The sequence below is a fragment of the Scomber scombrus genome, chromosome 1 (assembly GCF_963691925.1).
Source record: "Scomber scombrus chromosome 1, fScoSco1.1, whole genome shotgun sequence".
NCBI classification, from domain to species: Eukaryota; Metazoa; Chordata; class Actinopteri; order Scombriformes; family Scombridae; genus Scomber; species Scomber scombrus.
The window spans coordinates 20435333-20458538 of record NC_084970.1 but is presented as its reverse complement, the minus strand read 5'-3'; the positions used below and the strand labels follow the sequence as shown (position 1 = coordinate 20458538).

Sequence of the window (23206 nt, the reverse complement as noted above, 5' to 3'; positions counted from 1 at the left end):
TTCACCCAACAGCAGCCACTTATTGACTCCACATAGCTTCGTTGCATGAAAATGACTTGTATGAAAATTACATTAAGACATGAAAGATTTTTGCTGTTATGTAACCATGACGTGAGCTCGGCTACATTACAGTGTTTTTTCCTCCGAGGTTTGGGTCAGATTATCGATAAAAGCAGCCATTATCCTTTTGAACAGCAGTGCTTTCAAATGCGGCGCTGTGTAATCGTGATCTTGTGTAACTTGGCTAAGCTCGGTGTGATTAGTCTTGGTTGGCTGGAAGCGTGCTGCTCTCACATAGAGAGACAAATCAAAAGCAGTCTTTAAATTCAACATTGCACGTATCTGTTGTTTTTGGATGCCGTGCTGTTCATGTACAGTCACAGCTGCAGAAAAAATGCGCTTCTTGTCCTTGAAAACAGCCTGAAAACTACGCTAACCGGCCTTTTCCACGGGCCTCAAACATACCCAAGTGACAGATGATTCTGATTTATTTTTATTGGTCCTCCAAATCCTATTATCCATGTATGCCTGCAGTTGCAATGAATGCAGACTGTGTAGCATTTCCGTTTCCTGGGTGTCTCTGCAATGTGCGCAATGTGAGAGCCGCTGCACCTCTGCTGAGGGCCCCCCATCCACCACGGAGCCCTGCGGCCCCTCGGCGGGCACCTGCTCCAAAACACTGATCTCACCGGCTCGACACACATCACCGAGTCCCACCCTAGAAATCAGGATGATGTCAGCTGCCTGCAGCGCATGGGGGTCTTGCTGGGAGATTATCAAATGCATGAATCAACTGGGCTCCAGATAATCTTACCCGGACACCGCCCGCTCATCCATGAATAGAAAAACACTTGATTAATCGTTTTAAGGGACACACGAAGTGAGAATTTCTTAAGTGCGCAATGGTGTCTGCTTCCTTGGCTTTTTAGACTTTTTTATTTTTTAATCTGAGGCCCTGATGTTCTTCTCTTGCCCGTGGAAGTGACCCGCAGTTTCCCTCCGCAGCAAAACCCAGAGTGCGTTCAACCCTGTGAAACTCTCGGGGCCGTGAGGTCACTGTAGGAAGTTACCTAACCCCCCAAAAACAGGCATCTGCCAGACATTTTTTCACTAGCAGACAATCCCAAAAAAATGTTCCCGTTTCAAATCAGTTTCGATGAGATGTTGGACAGGAATATTATTGATTGGTTATGGGCATTAGGGTACTTTTCGGACACATGGGGCGAGGGTGAGACATTTCGAGATATCCTTATTTTTGGTATGTCGGGGGCTTGTGCGAGTTAGCCACGCAGATTAGAAACCCCATATTCTGAGAATAGTGTTCGTAAAAAAAAGGCAGCACATTTTTTCTCAGATTCTGGGATAAAAATACTTCTCATGGAGGAAATGTGAACAGCAAATCTATTTATCGCACATCGGATTAACAACTCAAGACAAATACTGCAATAATATTAGCTGTTTTTTCCTGATCTTTTTGTCTTCAATCTTGTCTCTGTGCACCAATTGAAGGATTGCCAATCATACAAACAAACAAAAAAGTCCATAAAAGGAGAAGCAATGAGGATTGCATTGTCTTTTTCAGTTGTAAACCACATTCCTGATTTCAGTATTAGCTCAGAGAATTGGACAATTCATCTCTATATCTGATCTTATCAGTAAACCACCAGTATGAAGAGATCTACATGAAACTCTTAGTTCAGTGTATACATGCAGGTTCTTATCTCATCTCTTGTTCTGACAACTCTGAACTCAAGATGAACTGTTTTTCTCTCCTTCTCTCTCTCTCTCTTTCTCTCTCTCTAACTCTCCCTCGAAGGACACATTTAAGTGGTTTGAGATTTTTTACAATAGAAAGTGAAGAGCTTCATTGTGTGGACTGACTGGCAGACACGAGACAAACAAGTACCCACAGCTGATAGTTTCACCCAGTTTCAATATTCCTGTAATGTTGTCTCTTTTTTCACTGAAACATGAGGGTAGTGAAGACTACACTGCGGTGTACGTGTGAGAACAGTGTTTCTTTGTTGCAAAAACTGATATGTTTTGACATGGGCCAAAGCAAAAATGAGGCCTCACTGCTGTGCGTGACTCATATTGTTTTTGCGATAACTTGAACAATGAAGTCATACACATACCAACAGGCAGGTGAATGGGGATACCAAACTTTTCCTCTCTCGGTACCTGAACTCAGAGCATCTGTCGATAACGTGCACCAATCTGACACCACTGCTGCTTTTTTCACAAGTTTAACATCTGTGTACCTAGTTGTGCACAAGTCAGGTATCAAGAAGTCGTGGATCGCTGTGGCACTAAAAGTTACTGACAACCTGCCGTGACTGAATGAATATAACTGATGGCATAATCACTGAATTTTGCAACACCACGACTGATAACCGATCTGTGTAATCAGATCAGTATCGCTGCTGATAGCAATCGCAAAAATGTGATCGTCCATCCCTGCAGGTGACTGCAATGCTTTTATCCTGCTGGGAGGATTTATGGTGATATTCTGCATTTCTCTGGTTGTCAGCAAATTCCCTGAAAAGACTAAAAACAACACTGAGTTGACTGTATTGTTTGTGTTGCCAAAGCCTGATAAAGTTCATTACTCTGTGGCTCACACTCCTGTTTGACTAACTACATTGCCCAGATGTTTTAGAAAATTACTTAGCATTTTTAAAAATGGGTCACAAACTCTAGCTTTGTTTTTAGTTTTTAAAAGATTTCCGTTCTTCATTTGGAATGAAGGGGCTTGGGGCTGAGTGCCAAACAGGGTAGGGAAGGGTAAGAATGCACTCAGACTGTTACTCTTGCAGGTTTGGTCTTTTCATGGGATTTAATGATGATGTGAAAAATATAGAATAAGATCAGCCTTATCCTTTCAACATCTGGACGATGTGGCTCCTTTTTCAAGAATATCTAGCACTTGTGGCATCCTGGTAGCCAGATGGTTAAGACTGGTCACCTTGTTGCATGTGAGACATCTCCTCTTGTTTTCTACAAAAATAACGAAATATAAAAGCAAGACCTAGCATGAGTGTGTACACTCAGCATCCACAGTTCAATGTCCATGCAATATTTTCTTGCAGCTTCCACATGAGCCTGCAGCACCTGCACAGTGGCTCCCTCTGCTCCTCAGTTTATAGTGAACTGAATGAGGACCTGTTCATATGGTGACACCTGGTGGACACTCTTTGTCCTGGTCAGGAGGTAAATGACCCTCAATAAAAAACAAAAGAAAATGTGACACTTGTTGCTATTTTAGACACATGTAGGCGTCTTTATTTGGAAACAGCAGCCTCAAGCTATAAAATGTTCTTATTTATGAAATGTAAATCCACTTTTGTAAAGAATAGTTGGTGTTTTACTTTTGTTTTTATCATGTTGATTATGACAGACAACCTTCACTTAACCCTAGCTAATAAAAGTTTTTATCAGGAAATGAAGCCAGTGCTGTCAATAAGAAAATGAATTAACTGTTATAATTTGCAGGATATCAGTTATTTTCCACAGTTTACATCACAGCAGGTTTATGTCAAAACAAAAATATGGGAAACAACCACAAAGTATGAAATTAAAGAAATTATAGTCAGCAGATAGACTGAGAACGGATGACCTGAAATTACCAGCTGCAAAGCAAAACAAAACTAAATAAAAACATGAATGATAAAGATGAAACAGATGAAATGCAGTTCATCCAAGCTGCACATGTAAAGGCAAAATGTGACTCTAATGAAATCTGTAAAATATTTTTGTTTTTTTGCAGCTATCGTGTGGCTCAGTAAGTTTATGTTATAAAACCTTTCAGACCTGGAATGTAAAAACACTGGCTCAGTAGTTAATTATGGTCAGAGTCTCCCTCATCAGCATGCGGTCCATGTAAACATGGTGAGCCCCGCTGAGCCCCCTGGTTTTTCCTCTCCTGCCACGACTTCTTTCTCATCTCCAGCTCAATGTCAGTAAATGCAGCCGGACCCCAGTTGGTCATCTTCTGAGGTGCTTTATCGCCTAAAAGACCAAGAGAGGGGGGGGGGGGGTGGCGGGTGGCGGCACCTTTAAACAAGACAAATCACTGATGCAAATATGTCCAAAAAGTAAAACATTGTTGGATGTGGACCAACAATAATTTAGGCTTAAACTCTCAGTTTTGTCATGTACTTCAGATATAAATTACTGACACAGAATAAAGTACTGTGGCTGAGCTGTGTTAATGTCTAGTTGGCCCAAAGTATATGAACAATATTACAGTTACATAATGTTGCAAAACCCTGCTGTCATGAACTTTAATGTAAAAATCTCTGCAATTAAATGCTGGTCAGTTTAAAATCTTTAACTACAAGACTGTTCATACATGAGTAAATGATGACCAAAAACTAATGAGCTGCCAATCCCTTTACCTGGCTGGATGAGACGCACCAGCCCTTCATGTCTGGCCACCTTGTCTTTCCAATTCTTAGTCTTGTTAGCTGCTCGCTCAAGCTTCTTCGACACCACCTAGAAATGAAGAAGGAAGAGGAAGAAGCGTTCACATCTATGAACTCTGAACAGATGTCAGCACAGTAGTACACATAGTTATTCTGACTTGTGCTAGCAGGGCCCCCTCACTCACAAAATTTCAAAACTATTCTATAATTTCCATGAAAATTCACAACATTTAAATTCATATAATAAAATTGATGTACATGACTTTTCAAAAACCGTCAATGATTTTAGTTTGTTTTATGACTTTTCCAGGCCTGGAAATTAAGATTTTAAAATACTTTTCCCTGTTTTTACCGTAGGATCCCTGGGCTATGCATTGAACCTCAAAACTTTTTTGGCACGAACTGCAATTTTTTTTAAACATCAAAAAGGTGTCAGGTCAGGTGCTGAAAGCTGGCAACAAATACCAGGTCAGATTCAAAATCTTGTTTATTTATTATTTGATCAGATACATCAAATAAAACTAAAATAATAACTGAGCCAGTTATGCTGTAATTTACGTTCTTGTGTGCATTGCGTGTTCAGACATTTGAGGACTTTGATTTGTGTTATAAAAAAGTATTTTGAGGAAGTTTGTGTTTTCATTCCTCAGACTTCTGATCACTTAGTATCAAAACCAAAACTCTGACTAGTGGATGAGACACATCAGTCCCTCATGTTACTCCTCATTACTGACTGTAAGTCTTATAGCTCTGCTGTTACATTTAGCCTGACCTGATACTCCTGCAGTGCTCCCTGCCGCTCTCTCTCCAGTGTCTCCAGCTGCTGCATGGCTGCCTGCAGGTCTCTCTCCTTGGCCTGCTGCTCGGCAACCAACTCCTGCTTCTCAGCCTGAGTCTGAGACAGCGCCCTCTGCTGCTGCAGGTGGATCTGCTCCAGCTCTGCCCTTTTCTCTGTCTCCTCCTCCAGCAGCCTGTGAGGAAATGCACAGCAAGCATGCTTAAAAATATATTTTAATAGTCTTCTTTATCCACTTTCTGTTCAGTACACAGGGATAAACGAGCTGAAGCCAGAACACACTGGATGTGTTAGTTTTATCAGTTCAATCACATACACTCCAACAGAGAATTTTTAAAAATCTGCCTTTAAAGTATTTGTTTTGAACATCACCCACGCTAACACAGCCAGATGATTCAAAATATACACAGAGAAGCAGGCAGGACTGAACACTGTGAGTGTATTTCACCAACGGCTGAATTAAACCAGCTGGTGGAAAACAATGACTGCAACTATTGATTTTCAGTGCCAGTGATTTTCTAAGATTGTGTATTTGTGGGATTGTTGTACTGGAATGAACTGTGTTTTTAGTTGTCATTAATTAGACAACAAAAACATTCACATTTGAAATTGCCATTTGCTGTACAATCACTGTGATTGAGCCATTTATTGTTTTATTTATTGATTTTTGGAGCATTTTGTGCCTTTTTAGACTGTTGACAGGAATTGAGAGGAGAGGCAGAGATAAGGAATGACATGGATCAAGGTCCAGACTTGAACCAGGGACGTTGTGATCATTTGATCAGCATCTCAAAAACTTTGGCCACCAGGAGGCTCTTTCTCATCATCTTCTATCGTCAGGTGCATTTTGCTTAGCTATGCTTGATTTGATATTCATTAACAACGTCATTATGAATTTAACTTTAATGTCATATTAATCATATAAAATGTCTTGTCATTATATTGTGTGTTAATAGTAAGGAGTCCTGAATAGAGACCATTACAATCTAGGTTCAATGAGTTCAGAAGAGCCCTAAAGTAGATGTTCTTGAGTGTGTAAGTTCATTGAGTTCATATTAAGAAAACCAGCCATACAAACATACATATAAGGAAAGGAATTTTAATGTTCAAGCTTGTGAAGGAAGACTAACTGTCCCGGGAGTACTTTATAGACAAGATTGATCTGCTCAAACTGTTAAAACAAAGGTGAGGGTCTTTTGGGGTTCCATTAATGAACTGCTGCCAAACACGTAGGATCTCTGAATAGACAATAATGCAATAATGAATAGACAATAATGCATGTGCAGTGACACACACACACACACACATAATATATATATGTGGACAACTGCTGTGTATGAATGCTGTATTTGCTCACACGTGTGTTCATTAAACTGCTTGAACTAAGAATTGAGTTTCATCCTACTATGTTCTCCTCCATTAGACCTAACAATGCTTATCACAAGAGAGTCTGGTTTAATGTTAGGAACAGTAGATTTTCTTGCAGTAGATTCGACATCTGATCTGAAGTATGTGTACAAAAAATTACAAATCTGAGGGAAATCGGTTTAAACTGCTCTGCTCCTTTAAAACTATCAGGCTGTTTTCAAGGTGAAAATGAAGAAAAACAGAAAATGTCTAGTTTATTATGAGGTGCAGCAAATAATTACATCCGATATTGAATTATTTAGGTAAATCTGAAATATAATGCAATCAAATAGAACATCACCACAAACTACAGTCTAAAGGCCCTATCTCACACCAGCTGCACAGCGGCGCTAGTCCCGGCGCAAGTGTCTTTGCTAGTTTAAGACCTACGCAGTTGTCATTTTCCCATCAAGCGCCCACGCTGTCTAAATAGCAAATGCACTTGCACCCATCTGTGCGCCCGTGGGCGTGTTGGTCTCGAAATGAGGTGTGGTCAGGCATATTTTTAGGGCCCGAGCGGCAACTGCAAGTCGCCTGGCGAAAGCCCTATTGAAATTTGTTCATGCCCCAACGTGCAAGTGACCCCAAAGTGCAAGTGACCCCAAAGTAATCAAGTAATCATGTGGTATGGAAGACCCCCGGGGAAAAATGCTATATTGAAATTGTAATGTTTATTACTATTAGGGCCCGAGCGGCGACTGCAAGTCGCCTGGCGAAAGCCCTATTGAAATTTGTTCATGCCCCAACGTGCAAGTGACCCCAAAGTGCAAGTGACCCCAAAGTAATCAAGTAATCAAGTAATCATGTGGTATGGAAGACCCCCGGGGAAAAATGCTATATTGAAATTGTAATGTTTATTAGGGCCCGAGCGGCGACTGCAAGTCGCCTGGCGAAAGCCCTATTGAAATTTGTTCATGCCCCAACGTGCAAGTGACCCCAAAGTGCAAGTGACCCCAAAGTAATCAAGTAATCAAGTAATCATGTGGTATGGAAGACCCCCGGGGAAAAATGCTATATTGAAATTGTAATGTTTATTAGGGCCCGAGCGGCGACTGCAAGTCGCCTGGCGAAAGCCCTATTGAAATTGTTTATTGTTAGTGTTTAGTATAGTGTTTATTAGGGCCCAAGCACTCCAGTGCGAAGGCCCTATTGTATCTGTAGTGATTATTATTATAGTTCTGTCAAATCAAACGCCTTTTTGACAGCCTAAACGTGCCCCAAAACTCACGAAAATTTGCACGCACATCAGACCCGGTGAAAAATTCGATATTTTATGGTTCGCCAAAATGGATGTCGCAAAATGGCTCAATAGCGCCCCCTAACGAATATAAAAATGTGACAGATTGACGTACATGAACGAAATTTGGTATATATATGTATCATGTCCAGACGCACAAAAAAGTCTATGGGACCCCTGACCCTGTATTTTAACAAACTTGTCCTAGGGATTTAATCCGACCAACTTCAAATTTGCACAGAATCATCTTGAGACATTGGAGATGAAAAGTTATCAAAAACTTTCTGATTAGGGATTCGGTTTGGGCGTGGCGGTGCCGATAATTTCCTTCGCCATTCGATCCTTCGCCAAAAAGCAGGAAGTCCTTATAACTCCTACAGACATCGTCCGATCTACACCAAATTAATCACGCATGTAGAAGGTCCCGCCCTGAACACGTCTATGCATCAATACTGTGTTAGCTCCATAGCGTCACCTACTGGATACTCGTGCCATTTTGGCGATTTCCACGCCCCGTACTTTAACAAACTTGTCCTAGGGATTTTATCCGACCGACTTCAAATTCACTCAGAAACATCTTGAGACATTGGAGATGAAAAGTTATCAAAAACTTTCTGATTAGGGATTCGGTTTGGGCGTGGCGGTGCCGACAATTTCCTTCGCCCTTCGATCCTTCGCCAAAAAGCAGGAAGTCCTTATAACTACTACAGACATCGTCCGATCTACACCAAATTGATCACGCATGTAGAGGGTCCCGCCCTGAACACATCTATGTATCAATATTGTGACATATACACAGCGCCACCTACTGGACACAGGAAGTCAGCCTCATATGACAAACATTATCCGATTTATATGAAATTTACAGGATGTCTTCTCCACATCATACACTACAACATGACATATAATTGGTGGGTGATCTCTAGCGCCACATAGTGGACACAGGCAGGAAATCCTTATAAATCCTACAGACATCGTCCGATCTACACCAAATTAATCACGCAAGTAGAGGGTCCCGCCCCTAACACGTCTATGCATCAATACTGTGTCATATACACAGCGCCACCTACTGGACACAGGAAGTCAGCCTCATATGACAAACATTATCCGATTCATATGAAATTTACAGGATGTCTTCTCCACATCACATACTACAACATGACATATTATTGGTGGGTGACCTCTAGCGCCACCTACTGGACACAGGAAGTCAGCCTCATATGACAAACATTATCCGATTTATATGACATTTACAGGATGTGTTCTCCACATCACACACTACAACATGACATATAATTGGTGGGTGCTCTCTAGTGCCACATAGTGGACACAGTCAGTGATATTTCACCACATCATGCAATGTCAAATAAAAGCCTGCGTATGAAGACTTCTACGTGCGCGCCCTCCAACTGCACCACAGCCCCGACATGCATGGGGGGGCGAGGGCCTGGTCATCGCTGCTTGCAGCTTTAATTATTATGATTATTATTCGTTTCGTGTCCCAATTTCGCCCCTTTCCCAAATGCGAAAATGCTTATACTTTTGCACGGACGTCCGGCCTCATCCGAAATTCAATATTTTTGGGTGGTCGCACATGGTCGACGGAGAATGGCGGAATAGCGCCCCCTACAAAGTCCAAAAATGCCCATAGGGAATTTTGCTAACTTTGTCCTATGCTCACAAAATTCGGTACACATATGTATTATACCCACATATGCAAAAAAGCCTCTTGACCTCATGACCTCAACCCAACAGGAAGTCAGCCATTTTGGTTTTGATTTTTCCCGCCTAAAATTAACTCCTCCCACAGCGTTCGCCCGATCAAGTTCAAATTAGGTACGCAACATCTCCAGACCTAGCTGAGCTTAAGTTGTGCTCTGCGCATCCGTAGGTCAAAGGGCGTGTCTGCCAGGGCTCAACTAACTTTGGCGTGCTCGCCATGTACATACGAGTGGCTCTCACGCCCACATACTTCATCCAATCAGCTTCAAACTTGCTGGACATGATGATGGCTCCGCCCTGAACGTCCCGATATATTAACTTCCCACGTAACTCATAGCGCCCCCCGGTGGTAACAGGAAGTTAACTAAGATTCATTGAAATTACATACTTTGCCCCATCAACTTCATTCAGAACCAGTTGGTGAAGCTACATTATACCGGGGGCGGCTGTGGCTCAGGAGGTAGAGCGGTCGTCCACCAATTGGAAGATTGGCGGTTCGATTCCCGGCTCCTCCAGTCCACATGTCGATGTGTCCTTGGGCAAGACACTTAACCCCAAATTGCTCCCGTTGCTGTGCCAACGTTGTATGAATGTGTATGAATGATTAGCTTCCCCTGATGTGCAGGTTGGCACCCTGCGTGGTAGCTCCTGCCATCAGTGTATGAATGTGTGTGAATGGGGTGAATGAAATGTATTGTAAAGCGCTTTGAGTGGTCGAAAAGACTAGAAAGGCGCTATATAAGTACAGGCCATTTACCATTTACCATTTACCATTATGAAGACTGTGAAGCTACGAGTAATGGCGTCCGTGTGGCGACGCGGCGACCATCAATTCCTCGCCATGAAAATACGTTTGGCTTTTTGATGGCTTTATTGAACTCGTATCATCATGAAAATTGGTACACAGGTCCAGGGTGCCGACCTCAACGTTTCCATTCACTCATAGGCGATCTCACTCGTGTCGCCCCCTCGTGGAAACAGGAAGTGCCATATTTTACATCATCATTGTGCGATTTCCACAAAACTTCACATGTGTAATCACTGTCCCACCCTGAACTCAACCGCTTGTGTTTTGTTACACTCTACTGCCCCCTGGTGGATGAACCATCAACCTCTCATAACTCCTTCATGCTTTGTCCAATTCACTCCAAACTTCACATGACTGATGAATGGCCGCGCTGAACACACCAGACCACACCAGACCATATGTGTAACTACCTGTGACTGCCCCCTACTGGATGAACGAAACATTGCATTTTTGGCCTCCTTCCAGGTTTTTTCTCACTTTCTGCTTCACGCCACAGCCCCACCATGCCTCAGGCCCCGCGGTGGCATGGGTGAGCGAGGGCCCGCCATCGCCGTTTGCGGCTTTAATTGCTGCATTGCTATTTTGAGGCAGTGGAAAGTGATTGCACTATTGACCAACAATATACTGGTCAGAAGTCAATGCTGCGTATTTCACTGTTATTTTAGGGGCGCAGAATCAGGATTTTAGTAGGCGTGTGCACAAAACATGCAAGAAATTAGAAAAAAAGGATCACATCAAAAAATGTATTTAAAAAAAGTCATAATGATTAGTCTTAATATTTAACAGAATTAATGAATTACAAAAATAACAGATTAAATGAGAATGAGCCTTCTACAACTGTACATATTTGTTGGGTTTTGCATACACGGTGACCTGACGGATGAGATTGGAAAATATGCAGCATAAAGCGAGTTGTTGGTGTTTTGGTGGAAAATGCATCTCAGAACCACATCTACTTCTGGAGTAAAGATGCTCTGCTGCCACTTAGTGATTTTTTATCAACAAGGAAGCACAGCCACTCACTGTTTATTAAATCAGCTTATGACACCACACCAGGCTGCTACAGTACAACCACACACACCTTTACACTAATCAGACTGGTTGGTTATAACTCCATATTCTTCCTTTTTATGAATTACACGTTGGGTTAGCAGCTCATCAGCCAACTTTCTTTTCAGAAAAAGTAACTCATGTTTTATTCTTGAAACACATTGCATGGCAAATACGGAATTATAATCGCAATGCTCCAAAGTGTAAGCGCACCCGACTTTTCAAGGGAATGGGAGATGACACTGATTGGTTTACCATGTTACCATTTTTCTGCCATTAAAATAGCAAAAGCTGATTTAGACACATCCTAAATGTACTTACGCTTCACATCATGCGCTATAGATAGATCAAATAGGGCCCAAAATATGACTATGCAGTATTAACAAAAACATTTTTGAAAAAGTTTTTGGGGCTACTGAACTAGTTTACATTCTATCATACAAGTTCATTAATTGTACAATGCTGTGTATATCCACACACCGTCCTGTGTGTATGTGTGCATGTGTGTGGTCTGTTCAAAGCTACTTTTGGGGACAAATTTCAGACTTAGGACCAGTTGATTGGGGATGGAAATGAATGTAAGTCTATGTAATGTCCCCAAAAGTGACCATGGTCTGATATGTGTGTGTGTGTGTGTGTGTGTGTGTGTGTGTGTGTGTGTGTGTGTGTGTGTGTGTGTGTGTGTGTGTGTGTGTGTGTGTGTGTGTTGGACCTGGCCTGCAGCTTGCGCATGGCCTCCTCATCCTGCTTGGCCTGCCTCTCATCCTCTAAGGCCTCCTTCAGCCGGTTGTACATGTCCTCCAGCTCCCGGACGCGCTGCAGGTACTGCTCCAGTTCACTGGACTTCTGAGCCACCTGCTCTTCCATCTGCTGACGTACCTGAGCGAGTCCCCACACACACAATAATGCAGATAATCAGTTTTTCTTACACATTAAGCCAAAGACAAATCTATATAACAACTGTAAATCTTCAACCTTTGACTCTGTGTGGTGACATTTACTGTTTTAGTGTCATCTACATCCTCCTCCATGAAACTACAATGACGTAATCTGACCAACGGAAAGAGAAGTTCATATCATCTCACAAAGACATGCATCTGTATAATAACTGTATTAACATGATGATTAATGAGAGATTTTGCATCTGACACTCAGACAAAAGATGATTCAACATCATGGGATATATCATTTAAACTATTTTTAGCTTGTTGTTCCTGGAAGCACAGAGCCACAGACGGGTGATGGTGACTTCATCAGAAAATAGGCAGTATATAGAGAGAGACAGCTTTAGTTCACCAGAATTATCAGTCTTCTTTCTGAACCATGTGTATACTTTGTCTCACTTATCATATCAGCCCATATCATCACCGGGAAAAATGAGCAGTGTTGTTGTTGTTGAGGCAGGCTGAGACTGCAGTTACCATTTTCTCTCTCTCCAGATCCAGTCTGTAGCGATCCTGCAAATCTAACTGAGTCTTCTTCCTCATGTGCTCCTCCATGGCTGCTTGAGCGGCAGCCTCTTCCATTTTCTGTGAAGCACAAAAGAGGAAAGAGCTGTTACTTTACTGAGAAACAAGACTTAAAAGAGAAACTCAGATTTGTTAAACATTATGTGGTTACTTAACAAGGAAGTAATAAGTCATTTCAGCACATTTTTTTAAAGTCAAGGACAGAGATTTGCAGGTAAAGACGTGAAGTAAAATCCTAGTCTCTTTCCCTATCGTCTCTATTATGTAATACTGTGGCAAATTACATTAGACTGTATTACGCTAAATGCAACTATTCTAAAATGATGTGCAGATTAGACTCAGAGTTAAAAAAGCCTTTACATCTCAACGTTTACGAAAAGGCCATCTGGCATGGCAAAAAGGGAAGTGAGAAGCCATCAATAATGTGCTGCAGCTCTGAAACAATGGAGGTCAAACGCCTTGCTTGTCACTTCATGCAGATGTCCCTGACTGATATATAGTGTCATTTGCATAGAGGGTTTTGCTTCCCTTTTCAGTAACAGGGTTGTGCGGTATCATCTGTGAGCATGTGTTTCTTTTAGTCAATTTGGGTTTTTATGTTATTTTGAACCAGAATATGTGAAAATAAAGGGAAGTAGATAACAAATTCCTATTTTTATACTGCACTACCAGTGCCACAAACTTACAACCATCAGGTCACCAGTTAGACAGATCAAAGTTTTGCCACAAGAAAACCGCTCATGAAGTTCAGATGTATTTTTTTGTCTATCTAGAATCTATAGATTCATATTTGTAACAATAATAATTCACACATCTGTATAAATGTTTGATACTTGAAACTCCTGACAGCGTACAAGAGATATATAAAATAATACCAACACCTTTCACCATAAAGCTGCCCTGTAATACTACATTTATATTTCATTACTGTATGTTCAGCTTTTATTGAGAAGAGGACTTGATTCAACACTATAATGATTTTTGAGGCTGTAGTTTTTGATTTGTTTCAATTAATGGAACTGTAACATATTTGCAATACATCGTTTTAGAAAATAAACCACTGATTGAACACAGTGGTTTTGTGAACGTCAACAACCCTAACCCTAACAACTGAGAAAAACCTGAATCAGGCAGAAACAGAAGGAGGAAGTCACTGTACCAGAGACAGCAATGTCTGACAACTTATGTCTGGGACCAAAAATGTTTACTGAAGACAGCATGACTTGAAAGTGGACTCCTTTAAATGACAATTGAGTTGTCCAATTGGTTACTGGAACTATGTCAGAAACCCTTTTTCTGAATGTCAGTTTTATGTCGACACAAATCAGTACCTTCCTCATATTCTCCAGCTGTCTCTGTTTGTTCTCATTGGCCACCTGGAGCTCCTTCATCCTCTCTACCAGATCACCCTCCTCGGTCTGCTGCCTCTGCCGGAGCTCCCTGCGCCTCCGTCGGGCCTCGCGGTGAGGAGAGGACAGCCCCAACCTCAGCAGCTGAATGCACGTCTGAATAGCTGCCATGAGACAGAGAAAGAGGGGATTCATCGACTGATCCACCCAACCTCCACAACAGGAGATGATGATGACAAAACGACTAATTAAAATGACTAACTACCTTGAATCCATTCCTGCTTCTTCTTTTTATCTGACACGCTGATCTCAAAGCTTTTGTCAGAGCACTTGATAATAAACAGGCATTTCTTCCCTTCTTTATCTAACAGAGACTGCAAGAGAGAATAACAAGTCATGGCACTCATTCATGTTTCTATTTGGAAAAAAACCCCAGTATCCCTTATATATCATATCCAGGTGACAACACAAACTAACATACATAAAACTTAACTATTTGAGTGTTTACCTCCACACAACAGTTTTGGTCCAGAGGGATAACTCCTTTCAGCTCCACAAGATCCTCACACACGTAGTACGACAGTGAGTTGGGTTTAAGCACAAACCAGCGCTCGTTCCAGTTCTTCCTCATATGGCCCTTTTTCATCATGTAGCCCTTCAGTAGAATTAAACAAAGACACTTCAGCTGTCCAATATTCCTCAATAGTCACTGTTATATACTGTATTTAAAAACAACAAGATTTGCCATTGAGGTTGTAAATAAGTCAATAATTGTATCAATAAGTAAAAATAATGGAACATATATATGGATTATATGTTCAAGCATTTAAGAGTTGCAGTTAAAATAAATGTTTCTACCTATAATGTGCTTTAAGGTGCAAAATCTATCTATGAAAAGTATTCATAGAGTATTATTGCAAACAAGGAATTGATCAAACTGCAACTTTAGAGTTTAAAAGATGACATTTATCAGGCAGAACGTTTAATGGAAAGATAAGAGCAGTTGCTTTATGGAAAATCTGGTATTTCTTAAGGAGTTTGACTCAACCTTTGCTGCATTAATTGTCTGTTTCTTGCAAGTCCCACAACTTCATGGAAGAGTAATATTATATCATTGGGGCGCCTCTTTACAGTACATGATGCATGTGTTTTTAATGATACCTAATATGGTGTTTTCACATACCACAATATGCCAACTAATATCACCATATGCAAGGTAGCATTTAACAATGTTTTCATATTCAGGATAATGTTTTAATCATTAGTCATTGCACATTGTAGGCCCTATCTTACGCCTGGCGCACAGCAGCACCAGGCGGAATGCATGTCTTTACACCCATGATTAATTAAGAGACTTAAGTGCAACCCCTATGAACCATGCGCCTGGCGCATCGACCATTTTTCCACCGTTAAAATAGCAAAAGTGGATTTGGACACACCCTAAATCAGGCCACATCTTCAGACCATGCACTATAGATCGTTAAAATAGGGCCGTGTATATTGCATTTGCACACAGCGACTGAAAGAGATGATCAACCCTAATCCTATTTACTGGGGTACCAGCAGACCCTAGAGACATATTTTTGTCATATCTCAAAGGTGCTTTATTTCATTATATCATTCCAATGTTTTATGATTTTGTCACTCCGTTTGTTCTTAACAAATTCATATATTTGTTTTCTGTTTCTGCTTTAATTAGTGCTTGTTTTTCTTTTTTTAAATACCAGTTTTAATAGATGGAACAATTTATTCTAACTATTTATATAATCACACACTATCAGGGGGGTGGAGAAACTCTGTGAGACAGACACAGATGAGCAGCCACGGATTCCCTCATGTGCTATTTCAATGACCCTAAGTGTTCATTTCACACAATATACACTTTTTTTTTTAAAAAGATTTTTTCTGGCATAGACGCCTTTATTTAGCAGTAGACAGACAAGAAACACAGGAGAGAGAGGTGGTTGACATGCAGCAAAGGACCTCCGGCCGGGATTTGAACCGGGGTCGGCTGCATATATGCGTACATGGCATGCGCTCTAACCACTCGACCACCTGCGCGCCATAGTATACAAATTTAACTGTAGCTTTCCTAAAATAATGGGGGGCTTTTCTGGTGACATCAATAATGTTTTGAGACCAAATAAACTATGAAATACATTTTGTTAGGTCAGTTGTTTCTTACAGTAGGTTAGGTTCTTAGGTTCTCCAGGGACCCCAGTCTGTAGTTCATGTATGTTAAAGACCGTGTAAAGTGAATTCAGACATTTTCTTCTAAACACTTTAAATAGGTCATAAATGTATTTCTGAAAAAAGGTGTAAAAAGCGTTTAAACCATTTAGATTTGAATTGTGGAGCTACACTTCACAAACTGTGTTTCAAGATTTCTGTGTCTGGATTTAATAGGCGGGTCTGAAAATCACCACCGCATTACGTAAAGCGGAGGTGTTTAGCATAAACCCGCCCCTGCTGCTATAGGAATAAATACATTCAGCGCACACTACTACTACTACTACAGTCTACAATTAGCCAGTGAGCCGTCGAGCTAGCTGCCGAGTTAGCAGCAGAAAGCTTTCAGACCTAGCGTCCATGTTTCTGGTAGAGGTGGTGACTTTGATTGACAGGTGACACTTGGTAGGGGGCGGGGTTTCAGTGGACTCGGCGGGCACTCCCACAGCGTTTGGGAGCAGAAAAAAAGGTTGATTTTTACACAACTTTGAAGCCTAATTTCATATATTTTTGCGATTTTTTTAATCATTCAAATTTGGCAGGGTGGTTAACAACACACTTTTCTGTGGTATGTCAAACTCAGAACACATATTTATTCTTACTTTACACTGACTTTAATATGTTAGTAGGATGAGGGTTAAATATGTACTGTATGGGGTGAGTCTGTGGATTAAGGGTCATGTATTGTTCTTGAGTTATTAGATTATAATGTCTACACACACATACACAGTACACATGCACCATGAGATCAGTCTAACCTGCTTGAGCACATCCAATATGAGTTCTTGGAAGACCTCATTGATGCCCATAGACAGGGTCTGGCGGTTTATGCCTTTGCTGAAGTAACTGAGTCCCACCAGTTCGATCAGCTCCCAGGCAGTCAGGCAGTTCTTCTTCCTGTACAGGTGGAGCTTGTAATCCACAAACTTCTCCTCACTCCATCCGATCCCCATGGCTTCCATCAGCTTTTGCAGGAAGTACTCGATCTAAGGAGACAAATTTAAGAGTTCACAACCATGACTGGTGGAGATAATGGTTAAAAACTTCTGTGTTACATTTTTTATTGTAAATTCAAGATGCCTGTTGCTCTGAGACATGCAATGGGACAGATGTGACTGCCTCTATATGTGTATATGTGCAGTGTGATAAATGTATATAAAAACTTCTCAAGCTCAAGCTCTTTCTCACCTCTTCAATGATGATGACTAGTGGGTACTTTTCTTCTGACAGAAAGTTGAATATGCACCACACTTTGAAACAATCATTGTCTGAGATGAGCAGATTTTTAGTGCAGATATTTTTCTTGTAACACAAAGTCCAGCACATCCTGCACAACTCCAGTACATCAAAATCCTCTTGTACCTGTGATTGAACATGAAGCATTCAGTCAGAGTCAAAGTCAAACAGTTCAGCACCAGGGAGGGCAGTGTGTTTACAAATGCTATGCAAGGGACTAGTGTTTGTCTCTTTTCAAAACCTCGAGCCTCCAGGATGTGAGGTACAAATCTGATGTAGCTAAATGCCTCATTTTAATTCAAGTCAGAGCCTACAAGAGAGAGGCAAGAAAACAGCTACCAAGTACAAACAGGGAAACTAAAGCAGTTTACTAATTCACATCATAGTTGGTCTTATAACATTTTAACGGATGTGTTTGCAGCGTATTACACTACCAGTCAATAAACTACAGGACAAAATATATATATCAGAGTGCGTACTCCTCTCTTTGGAGAAAATTTCAATAATATGTTATTCTATCAAAGAATAAATAACAGACAGTGTTACACTGGGTAGAACAGGGAAGTGGCAATCAATTCCTGTAACAGTACAGGAAATTAAGAGAATTTTACTATTTTTATTGTGTGAGATTTTCAAGCTAGTTGGTTTACTGAGTTGAAGTCTAAAACAAAGGCCTGTGAGATTTGTTTGTAGCAAAATGCAACATACATAAAAGCAATTTTCAGAGCATTATTTGTAAGTACTCTTTTTAGTATAGCTGTTCTGAGATTTGCTATTTTCTCATTTAGTTTTCCTGCAATCAGTTCAGTGCTAACCAAAAGTTAGCAATTATACTAGGTTAGCTGTGTGAAGCTAATGTGTTGCTAATACAACATACTAAGCAACTGTAACTGTTAGTGCTGCTGTTTATTGTCAGGGAGACTCATGTTTTTCACTCTTTTTATTTTTGCTCTTGTAGGTTATTTATTAGAATAATAACATGCAAGTTTCTATGAGGACTTATTGCTGATTCTTCCCAGCATTATGGCCAATGCTCATTTGAAATCCAATTTCTTTATTATTTCCTCTAAAAACCTCAAAGGTCAACTGCTGTCATCAAAGTTTATTGAAAGCACAGCACATAACATGAGAACTGAAGAAACATAGAGAAAAAAGGAACAAGTTTAAGTATCGGTACTGAAACTCATACAAACTATTGGCATAACTATTTAGAAAGCATCCAATGATAACCAGTCCTCGTTTCCACGTTGTTTATAGCATGTTGACAGGAGTTAACTTTCAACTTGTTGCCCACCTTGTCAAGAACAAATGTGTTGAGGTAGGGCATGTAGCCCTGGTTGGACAGAGGCCCCGAATCATCATCTTTGAAATGCTCTTCAAGGGCCACAGGGTTATGAGGGATCCTCATCACTGTGCATATGTTGTGAGACAGCACCTAAAATACCACAGGTAAGTGAATTAGATAGTATCTGTATAAAACATGCGCACTACAGGTGAAGAAACAGATACTAATTCATTCACATGAAGGGTAAGTTGAGATCATGATCAAGACCTGCTTCATGGTTTTTGGGTTGTGCTACCAGAAATGCAAAACCTCAACGCTGACATTTACAAGCACTACTGATCAAGCGTTGCCTCAGATCTTAATGATGAAATTGAATTCGTTGAACTGAGCCATCGTTACACAAGGTAGTTAAGCAGAACATACACATGGATAATAAAAGTGTTTCACATATGAAAATGTTACTCAATTAAAAAAATGCATTTAAGCATTATTTAATGCTGTATTTAAGTTAACCCTAACCCTTCCTCATAAACCGTATTCTGTAAAGATTCCCCCTTTAATGTGTAATGGAGTGGACTTAATCTCCTTAAGCTGATTTTGTAAAAAAAAAAAAAAAGGAGAAAGAAAGTGGACTCTCAACTATGTCTTGTGCACTTGTGACAACCATCCCCACCGTGGGTAGTCACACACTATGGAGTTGGTTTACCCTGTGTTATTTTAATGGGGAAAAATAAAAAATTGAGGCATCTTAGAAACTAATTTAAGATGTTTAGTTTCATTGAAATAAAACAACACATCTCCTGCATCAAGTAAACAAAAATCATTCCTGTAAGTGCATTTTTTTATCCTTATATAACAATATTGTGTAGTTTAACTTATCTGACTGCTCTGAGCATTAATATGGCGGTCTCACCCTTGTTTGTCTTCCTGACAAATTCCTGGCCATTTTGCTATCTAAAAAGAAAGAGAGGACTACTTATATCACCCCATATATGTATTTGCCAACATGTGACCACCAACCCTGAAGAGACTGTAACAAACATCCCCAACTGGGATTTTTTGCTACCAGCAAAGCTAAAAACCACATGTTGCTGTGTAGCAAATAAAAAAGACATCTAAACTGCTCTCTTTTCATACTTTTTAACAGTAATGATTGTTTTATGATAAACCTACTGTGTTAAAGCCTAGAAGAGAAACATTAAAGAACACATGTCTGTGATGTTAATTCATTAGTACTATTTTAAAGTGAGCCAGAATGAAGAAACAGAAATATGGTGTTTATTGGCTGAGTTAGCTCTGATATCATTTGTAAGCCTTTACATTGTATTATTGTACAAACAGCAAACTTCATGTATGTTAAAGTCAAATAGTGATATGTTACTGACGGATAACTTCATGGCTGCTGCGGTTATTCTTGCAAAATTCTGAGTTATGCTCTTGTTCAGATAAAATGCTTTTTATAATATATAGGCCAATTTGTGAAACTTTAAGGAGGATGCACAGTCATTTGAAATAAGAAATGGTTCAGAGTTGTGTGGGTTAGAAGTGTTGATGGTAGGGACACAGAAAAACATGTCATACAAAAGTGATATAGGCCTTGTTGTTATACCCTTGCTATTCTTGGGACTAATGTGTTGATACCTCATAAGTATGAAAAGAAGTTCTTGTTCTCTGAATTGTAAGTATGTCTGTGACGTGACAGTGTGACAGACGCTTTCTTTAGAAATGGATTGAAAAGAATGAAAGCATTTTACCTAGCACTGTCTTTATATTATCGTCTCTAGAAAATTCAGACAGAAATATTTATTATTGTATTCCAGACATTCTGTGGTATTCATTCATAGCGATATGAGATACTAATTCATTCATTTTGCAAGATCTGCTTTTAAATTTTGACTTTACATGATGAAGCCTATAAAATATATTAAATAATAATCATCTGAGATCAAAGAGTTTATGTGTGAAGTTTGAATATTGTGGTTTTCACTTTTGGTTTCAAAGATGTTTCTGTGCTTAACTTGCTTCTGCTTTCTATAACGAGGAATGAAATAAAGGACTATTGTGCCGTGTTGAAACGCTTTGATCACCATAGAGGTACGTCTTTCACTATCGCTGATAGCGATAGCTGGCAGTGTTAATTTCACAATGCAAAATCACATTGCGGTTTAAACTAGATACAATAAACTATGTAATAATGTGTGCACTAATATAATAATATTTGCAATAATGTATTAATTTAAAACTATTTACAAATTTCAGAGGTGGGAAGATAGAGGTATTTAGACTTCGTTACTATAGTCTACTTAAGTAGATTTTCCAGGTATCTATACTTATTAGGGCCCAAGCACTACAGTGCGAAGGCCCTATTGTAATCGTAGTGATTATTATTATTATTCGTCTGTCAAATCAAACGCCTTTTTGACAGCCTAAACGTGCCCCAAAACTCATCAAAACTTGCCATCGTGTCCGACCCGGCGAAAAATTGGATATTTTAAGGATCGCACAAATGGGCGACGCAAAATGGCTCTCTAGCGCCCCCTAGAAAATTTAAAAAAGCGAGCCCCTCGACTCAGATTGTCGTAGACAAACGAAATTCGGTACACATATGTATCGTGTAAAGACGCACGAAAAAGTCTCTTGGACCCATATCGCCACTAGGCAAAATGGCTCAATAGCGCCCCCTAGAAAATTTAAAATATGGAGCCCCTCGACTCAGATTGACATAGACAAACGAAATTCGGTACACATATGTATCATGTAAAGACGCACTAAAAAAAAAAAAAAAATTTTCTCTGTGCAGGTTGTTAACAAAAGAGGAAAACTATCCTATTTTGTGTGCCGAGAACGTTTTTCGTTTTGTTTAGTTATGGGGAAAGGTATTGTGTACCATTGATGGTAAAAATTCATTTTTACTGTTTACTTTTGTACTTAAGTACATTTCAGAGGCTGTACTTTATTACTTTTACTTGAGTTAAGGAGTTTAATTAGTACATCTACTTTTTAAACAAGTATCTGTACTTCTACTTAAGTACGGAATGTGAGTAATGAGAAACTCTCAAAATAATGATTTAGTATCTCAAAATAATGACTTAGTGTCTCAAAAATAATGAGATATGTCATTTTGAGAGGCTTTCTTTTTATTCTGAGATTGTATCTAATTATTGAGATACTGTCATTATTTTTTTTAATATTGTTTCTCGTTATTTTTGTTTTACTGTGTCATTGTATTGAGAAAATGTCTCATTATAATAACTTTTTCTTTTTTTAAATCACATTGGCGGAAATGGTCTTCCATACTCCCTAAACCCACAGCCCCTCAAAATGTCTGTGCACGTCCCTGAACGTATTTGAGTAACGGACTTATTTTCCACCACTGACATGAAGTTACACACTAGGATGCTGTTAAGTCGCATGTTAATTGAATCAAAAATGAGAATACAGACAAAATATCAAGAAAATGAAATCAGGAGACGTGATCGGCACACACGTGAACTTATTTTGCAGTGGACGTCCCTCAACTAGCAAACGACAAGAAAACAGAAGTGATCCACACCTTTAACTGAGATTTGGAGACTTTTCCACGATGGTCCAAGTCCAGAGCCGTAAAGGCGTGCCATATGGATTTCAAAAGCTCCCCACGAAGCCACATTTTGTTCCGCAGTAGCACCACCGGAGGTCTGTGTGTGTGTGTCTGTCTGTTAGTTTGTGTCAGTGTTGCTCCAAGTGTCCGCCTCTCAATCTGTGATGTGATGATGTTGGAGCAGCACGGAGAGGTGTGCGAATAGCGCCACATAACGCTTGATTCATGTTAACCATCTTCATCACTAACCTGCTGCCACATGTGAAAACCTTTGAGGAGTACAAGGACTATCTGTAAGTGGTGAAATGTAACCATGTACGTTACTGTGTCATTTTGGGGTACTTTTACTTTCTACTTAACCTACATTTGTACTTTCTACTCCACTACATTTATTTGTAGTTACTTTTCAGATGAAGACTTGACACAATGGATAACATAGAATTTTAAAATGAAACATATTGTTAAAGATGAAATTAATGGTTAAAAAACGTTTTGTTTTTGTCTTAAAACAAACTGTGTGTAATTGGGGTCATATTTCTTGGAGTTTTTAACAGCTTAAACCAGATATTGATTTTTTCCCTCTAAACTTTTCACATGGTTTTCATTTCAATAAA

General features: G+C 39.9%; 1 protein-coding gene across 1 annotated transcript; it reads right to left on the bottom strand.

The window, feature by feature from the left end:
* Nucleotides 1-3286: 3286 nt before the first annotated feature.
* On the bottom strand, nucleotides 3287-22700 carry swap70a (switching B cell complex subunit SWAP70a). The gene is made up of 12 exons (XM_062415471.1): nucleotides 22566-22700; nucleotides 19022-19162; nucleotides 17680-17853; nucleotides 17250-17477; nucleotides 14771-14917; nucleotides 14528-14636; nucleotides 14245-14426; nucleotides 12866-12973; nucleotides 12157-12323; nucleotides 5197-5395; nucleotides 4398-4494; nucleotides 3287-4008 (listed from the first exon to the last, which is right to left on the bottom strand). The coding sequence occupies exons 1-12, from the start codon at nucleotides 22659-22661 to the stop codon at nucleotides 3839-3841; spliced, it is 1818 nt and encodes a 605-aa protein (XP_062271455.1). The 5' UTR covers nucleotides 22662-22700; the 3' UTR covers nucleotides 3287-3838.
* Between the last annotated feature and the right edge of the window lie 506 nt (nucleotides 22701-23206).